The 8903-nt window shown below is 37.8% G+C and overlaps 1 protein-coding gene and 1 non-coding gene across 2 annotated transcripts; both read right to left on the reverse strand.

Annotated features, from left to right (window-relative positions):
* Positions 1 to 1090: 1090 nt before the first annotated feature.
* Positions 1091 to 2592, reverse strand: LOC133104957 (insulin-like growth factor-binding protein 7). Its single transcript, XM_061210880.1, has 2 exons — positions 2552 to 2592; positions 1091 to 1559 (listed from the first exon to the last, which is right to left on the reverse strand). Exons 1-2 carry the CDS (start codon positions 2590 to 2592, stop codon positions 1250 to 1252), a joined length of 351 nt encoding a protein of 116 aa, XP_061066863.1. The 3' UTR covers positions 1091 to 1249.
* On the reverse strand, positions 1562 to 1668 carry LOC133074843 (U6 spliceosomal RNA). Its single transcript, XR_009697249.1, has one exon. It is a non-coding gene; the product is annotated as a U6 spliceosomal RNA (small nuclear RNA).
* Positions 2593 to 8903: the final 6311 nt, after the last annotated feature.

Here is an 8903-nt window from a genome sequence, read left to right on the forward strand (position 1 = left end):
TGCTTGAACCTTCACATTACAGTCAATTTTGGGAGTGTGTAGATCAGAGCTGTCTATTCTGTGAGCTGTAAAGAGATGATGTTTCTCTTTGGTTCTTCATCTTTTGATTCTCTTTGCTCTCATCTCCTTGAACGGATTAAAATTCCTTACTAGAGATTCATTTCTTTTTTTTTTTTAATTTATTTTTGGCTGTGTTGGGTCTTCGTTTGTGTGCGAGGGCTTTCTCCAGTTGCGGCAAGCGGGGGCCACTCTTCATCGCGGTGCGCGGGCCTCTTCACTATCGCGGCCTCTCTTGTTGCGGAGCACAGGTTCCAGACGCGCAGGCTCAGTAGTTGTGGCTCACGGGCCTAGTCGCTCCACAGCATGTGGGATCTTCCCAGACCAGGACTCGAACCCGTGTCCCCTGCATTGGCAGGCAGATTCTCAACCACTGCGCCACCAGGGAAGCCCTAGAGATTCATTTCTATGGATCTTGAAGACTTTCGGTTCTCAGAGCCCACAGAGAAAAACTGGTTTAAAAAAAAAAAAAAAGCAGTACAAAATTAGTAAAGGAGTGAAAAGAATTTTGTTTGGGGCCAAGATTAGTGTTGGTGAAAAGAATCAGGGTTTATGGGGAATGTTCTCCTTCCCTTCTTTGAGGGGCGCATAAACTTATTCTAAAGGGCTGGGAAGGGAGAAAAGCAGAGGAAAGATTTTTTTCTTAACTTTTGTTGCCACCTTGACTTGACCTCTGATCTGGTGAAAGGAGGTGGGAAGATTTGCGGGAAATCTGGATTCCTGAGATTTCTAGGGAACAGCAAAAGTCTGACTCTGTACTGCGGAAGCAAACATTTTAATTTTTTACTCCATTTTTGAAAGCAGTGGTGGACAGATGCGGGCAGGGATATAATGTGGGCCTCTTTATATTCTCTGTGGTTTTTGCTAATGTGTTTCTCAGAGTGTGTGATTAATGCAGTGGTTCTCAGCCCTGCTAGAAATCACCTGGGGAGTTTTAAAGAAACTTGATGTCTGCACCACAGACCAGGCTAATCATATCAGAATCTCTAGGGGTGACACCCAGGCATCTTTTTTTTTTTTTTGTAGACAGTCTTGATGTGTTATCTTTATTTTGTATTTCATGGTTTAAAACCAGTGAATATAACTAAAGTGTTAGTGGACTGGATGAAAAGAAACTGGTTATTAGGCAAGAACAGGGGTTGTAGTTACCCATGACTACTTTTAGCTATGCAGATTAATATATTCTGCAGGTTTACAGCTCAGCACCTTCACCTTTTTTCACTGGTATTTCATGTAAGGCTTCAACCACTGTAATTTTTGCTGATGCCGAAGCTTGTCCTTGGGAATTGGATGCATGGCACTCATATTCTCCGGCATCTTCCTTACTAAGAGGAGATTCCAGCACCCAGCCAGTTACTTCATGCTTTTCTGGGCCACCCCGGGTCTGAATGGCCAGGTTGCCTCGGTCACCAGGCAAGAGTTCTGCTCTTTGAACTCCATAGTGACCCCTTTTAACCTTGTGCCAGATGAGGGCAGGGGTTGGGATTCCGATGACCTCGCAGCTAAAAATACGGAATGCTTCACGAATTTGCGTGTCATCCTTGCGCAGGGGCCATGCTAATCTTCTCTGTATTGTTCCAATTTTAGTATGTGTGCTGCCGAAGCGAGCACCAGGCATCTTCATTTAAAAAAAAAAAAAAAAAGCTTTTTAGATGATTCCAATATGTAGTTAAAACCATTGGCTTAATGTTTTAGTTCTCCTGGGTAAAATAGCCTTAACACAGGAGTTATCAAATGTTTTACTCCTTTACATTAGTAACAGTTATTGAGGGCCTCTAATAGCTTTTGTTTACATGGATTATGTCTATTAATATTTATTGTATTGAAAATTAAAACAGGCATTTTATAAATATTTAATTATGGATTTATTTTAAAACAACAAAAGCATTACAAGTTAATAACACATTTTTATGAAAAAAATTGTTACGCTTTCTAAAACAAAAAGGATTTCATGAGAAGATTGGCATTTTTTAACATTTAAAAAATGTTACTGACTTATTAGAAAACAACTGGATTTGTTTATGCATTCAATCTGCTATGACATGTTATTTTGGTTGAAGCATATGAAGAAAATGCAGCCTCACATGGACATGTAGTAGGAAAAGGAAGGAGTATTTTAATCGCCTCTTCAGATAATTATGGATAATCTTTTTTGTTATTAAAACAAAACATGACAAATAATAATGTCATAAAAGTTAGTTGTAATGCAGAATCTGAAACTGTATAAATAAACATTTTTACTCCATTACATTAAAATCCGTTGGTCTCTCTTATACTTTGAATGGACCTTTTCTCTGTGATTGGGCATGGAGCATTTGGAAAACATTGGTTCACTGAGTTATACAGATATTCCAAATGTTGAACACTTTATTATAAATTATTTTAAAAATCACATTTGTTAAAATAACTGACTTTGTCAGAAAAGCTGTTACATGTCAGGAAACTGTCAAGCTTATGGTAGCAGATACAAGTTTTCCAAAATTCCAGTTTTCACTTGAAAGATGCAGTTTTATCACTGACAACAAATACTGTCATTGTCCTTGAAGGCCTAGGCACACTTTATTCATTTTCAAACAAATGTCTGCCAAATAGCCAAGTCTGAATAATCAGGATATCGGTCAATTATTCTTTCAAGTAAAAGTAGAATTTTATGAAAAAAGCAGGTAGCTCATCTCACATCTCAAATAATTGTACACGTGCTTTTCCTTGAGACAATATTAGTCCTTCAGTATGTAGCATCTGCTAGAAGTACTTTATTTGTATCTCCCATTTTGTCATGCGGAATATTAAAAGATTCATAATCTCAACATCTGCTTCCGGTCAAGATGGAGTAACAGACTGGATTTATCATCTTATCTTCAAATATATATATCAAACAGTGATGCTCAAATATTGGAAAACAGACATCACAGGAGAGTCATAAAAGAAGGAAAACAAATGAGATGAGCTGGATGCTTTCCCCATCTTGCTGTCTTGAGAGATTTCCCAGGTTGGAGGAATCCAACAAGAGCTGGGTGGTCTCTATTAGACGAAAAGACAGAGTTGAGAACTTGGGAAGGTCAAGTGGCTAGAATTTGCAGAGTACGGGAGGAGAGAGAGGGAGCTTCCAGGAGAGAGCGCTTCGGGGATCAGTAAAGGTTTCTTCGTAAGTCTTCAGCTGAGTACAGATCAGCACATGCATGTGAGGAAACTACTCAAGGTGGGGGAAAGATCTACTGAAAAAGAGCAAGCATAACAAGCCCGAGAGCACAGATAAGGAGTATTTTGTGTTTCCACCAGTCAGAGTGGAAAAGCCTCAAAATACCAGGGCAAAAGTAGAATATCCAGAGAGTATCGTTTCTGTAAAGTGTCAAATTATACCAGAATTACAGGCTGCTCTGCTCCAGTCTAAGAAAACTGGAAAGCAAGCCTCCAGAGGACCAAACTATTTCCAACTCAACTGTGTTTCAGAACAAAGATCAAGAATATTTAAAGGATGCAAATATGCCCAGCACCTCCCAAAAAAGTAAAATCTGGTATCTAATAAAAAAATTACCAGGCATGCAAAGAAGTAGGAACCCATAATGAGGAGAAAAACCAATCAATAGAAACAGACACGGAGATGACACAGATGATAAACTGGCAGACAAGGATATTAAAACAGTTGTCATAACTATATCCCATATGTTCGAGAAGGAAGAAGAAAGGTTGAGCATGTTAGGGAGAGATATGGACGGTATAAAGAAAATCTAAGTCAAACATCCGGGCTTCCCTGGCAGCGCAGTGGTTGGGAGTCTGCCTGCCAATGCGGGGGACACAGGTTTGACCCCTGGTCCGGGAAGATCCCACGTGCTGTGGAGCAACTGGGCCCGTGCGCCACAGCTGCTGAGCCTGCGCTCTGGAGCCCATGAGCCACGGCTGCTGAGCCCGCGTGCCACAACTACTGAAGCCCACGGGCCTGGAGCCCGTGCTCCGCAGCGGGAGAGGCCACCGCGGTGAGAGGCCTGCGCACTGCGGCGGGTAGTGGCCCCCGCTCGCTGCAACTGGAGAAAGCCGCACGCAGCAGCGAAGACCCAATGCAGTCAAAAATAAATAATAAATAAATAAATTTAAAATTAAAAAAAAAAAATCCAGAGAAAGAAAAAAGCTCGTCTGGGATGAAAAGTACATTGAATGGAATTAACAACGGTAACAACAAAGATTAGGCACTGCAAAAGAAAATATTAGTAAACTGGAAGACACAGGAATAGAAACAATACAAATGAAATAGACAAAGAAAAAACAGGAAAAATAAACAGAAAACTGGTGAACTGTTGAAAAGCTTCACACAACTTAATATGTGTGTAATTGGAGTTCCCAAACCAGGAGGGGGCATAAAAATACTTGAAGAAATAATGGCTAAAAATTTTCCAAATTTGATGAAAACTTAAAACCCACTGATCCAAGAAATTCTATGAACTCCAAGCACAAGAACATAAAGAAAATTCCACCAAGGCATATCATAATCAAATTGTTTAAAAACTGAGATAAAGAGAAAATCTTAAGACAGAGGCACGTTACCTGCAGAGGAACAAAGATTAGGATGACAGCTGATTTCTCATCAGAAACAAAGCAAGCACGAAGACACTGGAGCAACATCTTTAAAGTACTGAAAGAAAAAAATCGGTCAACATAGAATTCCATGCTGAGAAAAGATATCTTTCAAAAACAAAGGCAAAATAAAAAATTTATTATCAGCATACAGAAATCACCACCATACCTGCACTACAAGAAATGTTAAAGGACATACTTTATGCAGAAGGAAAATGATACCAGATGAACATATGCATCTACACAAAGGAAGGAAAAAAGAAGACTTAAAAAACCCCTTATTTTAACAATCTCTTTGAAAGATAATTTTTTTATGCAAAGATAATAATAATGTATGGTGAGGTTAATAACATATTTATAAGTAAATATCTAAATACCATATTTAGAAGTAAAATATCTGACAACAATAGCACAAAGACTAAGAGGGGAAATAGAAGTAAACTATTTTAACATTCTTGTACTATACACTAAATGATACAATAATTCTTGATTGTATATAGTGACACATTAAAGATGTATACTATAAATCCTAAAACAACCACTAACAACAAAACAGAGGTATAGCTTACAAGCTAACAAAGGAGCTAAAGTAGAATAATAAACAACAATCAATTAATCCAAGATAAATGAGAAAAAGTGGTAAAAACAAAGAACAGATGGGACAAATAGAAAACAAACAGCAGAGTGGTACATTTAAACTTGGCCATATCAATAACCACAGTAAGTATAAATAGTCTAAATACCCCATATAAAAGCCAGAGGTTTTCCAATTGGATTAAAAAAACAAGACCTAACTGTATGCTACTTATAAGAAGCCTGCTTTATTTGTAAAGAAGAAAACAGTTTAAAAGTAAAAAGGACTGAATAAGATACACCATGCTAATGCTGATCAAAAGAAAGTTGGAGTGGCTATATTCATATTAGGAAAAAAGTAGATTTCAGAGCAAAGAATTGTTACCAAATAAAAATGGGTCATTTCACAATGACGAAGGGGTCAATTTGTCAAAAGGACGTTGCAATCCTAAATATTTATGCACTTAATAGGAAAGTTTAGAAATACATGATATAAAAATCAATAGAACTGAAAGAAGTAGGCAAATCCACAATTATAGTTAGAGATTTCAACACCACTCTGTTAGTAATATATACAACAAGTAGACAGAAAATCAGATATTGTATGGAAGATTTGGGGAACATGATCAGCTACGTTGATCTAACTGATATTTATACAACACTCTACCCAATAACAGCAGAATACACATTCTTTTCATGTCAGAAGGAACATTTACCAAGACGGATCATATTCTGGGCTATAAAACAATTCTCAAAAATTTTTAAAGGATTCATCCATACCAGGTCCACTCTCTGACCAGTATGGAACTAAATTTGAAATCAATAACAAGAAGATATAAGGGAAATCCTCAACTATTTGGAAACTAAATAACATAATCTAAATAACCCATGGGTAAAGACGGATATGAGTAAAGATAAATACGTTCTTTCTCTTGATTGTGATGATGGCTTCATGGGTGTAAACATATGTTAAAACTCATCAGATTGTATACCTTAAATATGCACAGTTTAACATATTCTAATTCTATCTCAATAAAGCTGTTAAAAAAAAGGCATGTGCTCAAAGGTTGAGATTTAATAATAACCACAATTTTTATTTCTTCATCAATGATATTGTTAAGTGAGACTGGCTCTTTTTCTTTTCTTTTGTCTTTCTATCTCTTCTTTCTTCTTCTTTTTTTTACTGTGCAGGGCAGTGAAGTAGGTTTTTTTTTTTTTTTAATAGTACAATTTTGTGTTCTGTCTTGATAAGTGCTAAGGTGCCAGAAGTTTTACCCACTATTGCTTTAGCAACATCAGTGCAAAGTTAATACAGTAAAAAAGTAAAACTTGCTTTTGTATTATTGTAAAAATTGATTTGACCTTGCAGACATCCAAAAGGGTCTTTGGGAATCCCCAGGGGTCAATGGATCACATTTTGAGAACTACTGTTTTAATACAACTTTCTGGTTATTACTGCTTTAGTCCAATAGTGTCTCTTTAAAGGTAAGACTAGGTATATGAAAATCCTGCCACCAAAACTGCATGGGTAAGACCTTTATTAGCAGTTGAGTCCTTAATGTGCTTCAAATCACAGTATAGAATCTATACCATAATAAAGATGATAACCATTCCACTTGTGTCTAATGCTATCACTGCATACACAAATAATTTTTTTCCATGATGAAAAATGGGGCCTGCGGTTGTTTAGTTAAATGTAATAGTCATGGGTTATCTTCTATATGAAGAGTTTGAAGACAGAAAAAGTTGTAGTAGGGAAAAAAATAGCAGATAGAAGGCATTTCTGAAAGTCTCCAGAATGAAGGAGGAGAGAAAAGAAGAATGAATGAAGAAAAGGGGAAGGGTATATTTAAAGTATAAGGCATAAGAAAAGATAAAAATAAAGAAGGAAGGGACACATAAATAGAGAATTGTATTGGATTTGTAGATTTATGGAAAGTTGTCAGAAAAGCCCTCATGTGTAAAAAACAATTTACTAAAATCAGTTTCACGTACTATGCAAACTGTTTTAGATGTATGGGATACAACACACTGATACATGAGTGGTGGATACAGAGATGTACTGTTCATATTCCCTTCAGCGAAGGACTCTGATCCAGCTGTTGGAGTGTCGCTGGCAGACAGCCTCTAGCTGTCAGCTCCTTTGGCTGCAGAGAACTGCTTATAGGAAGTCACCCCACTGAGGTGAGGGTACAAAGCTTCAGCCATTTGGGGTCACTGTGGGACAAGTCTGACAGGCGCTTTCAGCTCCAGGGCTCTCCATGGGGCTGGGTGAAGCTGTGGAGGAGGAGGCCGCTTCCCGGCTGACTCTTCCCTCTGCCCAGTCTGGTTCCTCCCTCTCCCTCCCACAGGGGTTTGTCCCAAGGGCACTCCCTAATACACATCCTGAATGCTAAGCTCTGTTTCAGAGTCTACTTCCTATAGATCTCAAACTGCAACAGCATCTTACTGACTTAAATATAATCAAAATTGGAGAAGACTGGGGAACTGTAGGCAATGGAAACTAATTATCAAAATTACGTGTTAACCTTTTAACTCAAGCATTTCTGTATTTCTCATTTTGAATTGCTTATACTTAGCATACTATCTTTAACATTTTGTTTCATGTAGGTTTGCTATTTCCACCTTCCCTTTCTTATAGAAATCACACTGTGGAAAGATAAAAAGCTAATAGGATAAGAAAAATAATTACGCTGTTTCTTACCCAGCCACTCAGGAAACCTACAATTTCAAGGTTGGCCTAAGCAGCAAAAGAGGAAAAATATCTTGGAAGATGTGATAGTGGTTTTGTTCTGAATACATACCAATGGAAAATTCTGAGGTGGTCCGATTAACAGAACTGACCATGGATGTACTAAAGAAGCTATTTAATTTTGTTTGAGCCGGAAGATTTGAATTGTTACTCAAAATTCTCAGACATGAATAGGATTAGCAATTTTGAACATCAGGGAAGTGTGTATTTCCATGCTGTCTTCCTCCATAGCTCCAGAGGAGGACAGACAGTATTCTCAGGTCAGCCCTCTCCCTTTTTTAAATTTGCTCTTATAGCCAAGCCTAAGGTGAGCCTTCGGGCTGACTGCATTACCTTCAGACTTTTGCTGTCTGGCAAATAGGTCTGTTTCAGGGTCCTTGTTTTTTTTCCGGGATCTATATGTTACTAGATGACTCATGGCAAGCCACACCCTGATCCTTAGTGTGGAAGAAAAAGAGGATGGTGAAGTAATTGTCCAGACAACTTAGACTAGAAAGGTATAGACCAAACTGAGATAGCGTTTTGTTTCTAGGATTATCTTGATAACAGTGATCTTTGATGTTACAAAGTAAATACCGTTGTATTTAGCTTTTCCTTTGGAGGGCATGGATTCCACTATGAACATTTTAGATTTCATTTATATCAGATAGTTACTTCAACCATACTTCTCAGCTTGGAAGTATGATAGTCTGTCTCCTATAAGGCAAGGTAACTATCTGTGAGAAAAAAAAGAGAAAAGATATGATGGACTGTTATAAAGGAAATATTTTGAGGGTTCCAGTTCAGGCTTTGTTTCCTCATCTGTTAAATGGGATTAATACCTACCTCACATGGTTAGGAAGGGTAAATATGGGAACATAGGAAAAGCACCTAGGACAGTGGCTGGTACAGAAGTATCCAGTAAATATCGATCCCTGGCCACCCCTTCTTAATGAGCTGTAGGAAAAAAATT

Source organism: Eubalaena glacialis, chromosome 14 (assembly GCF_028564815.1).
Source record: "Eubalaena glacialis isolate mEubGla1 chromosome 14, mEubGla1.1.hap2.+ XY, whole genome shotgun sequence".
Lineage (NCBI taxonomy): Eukaryota > Metazoa > Chordata > Mammalia > Artiodactyla > Balaenidae > Eubalaena > Eubalaena glacialis.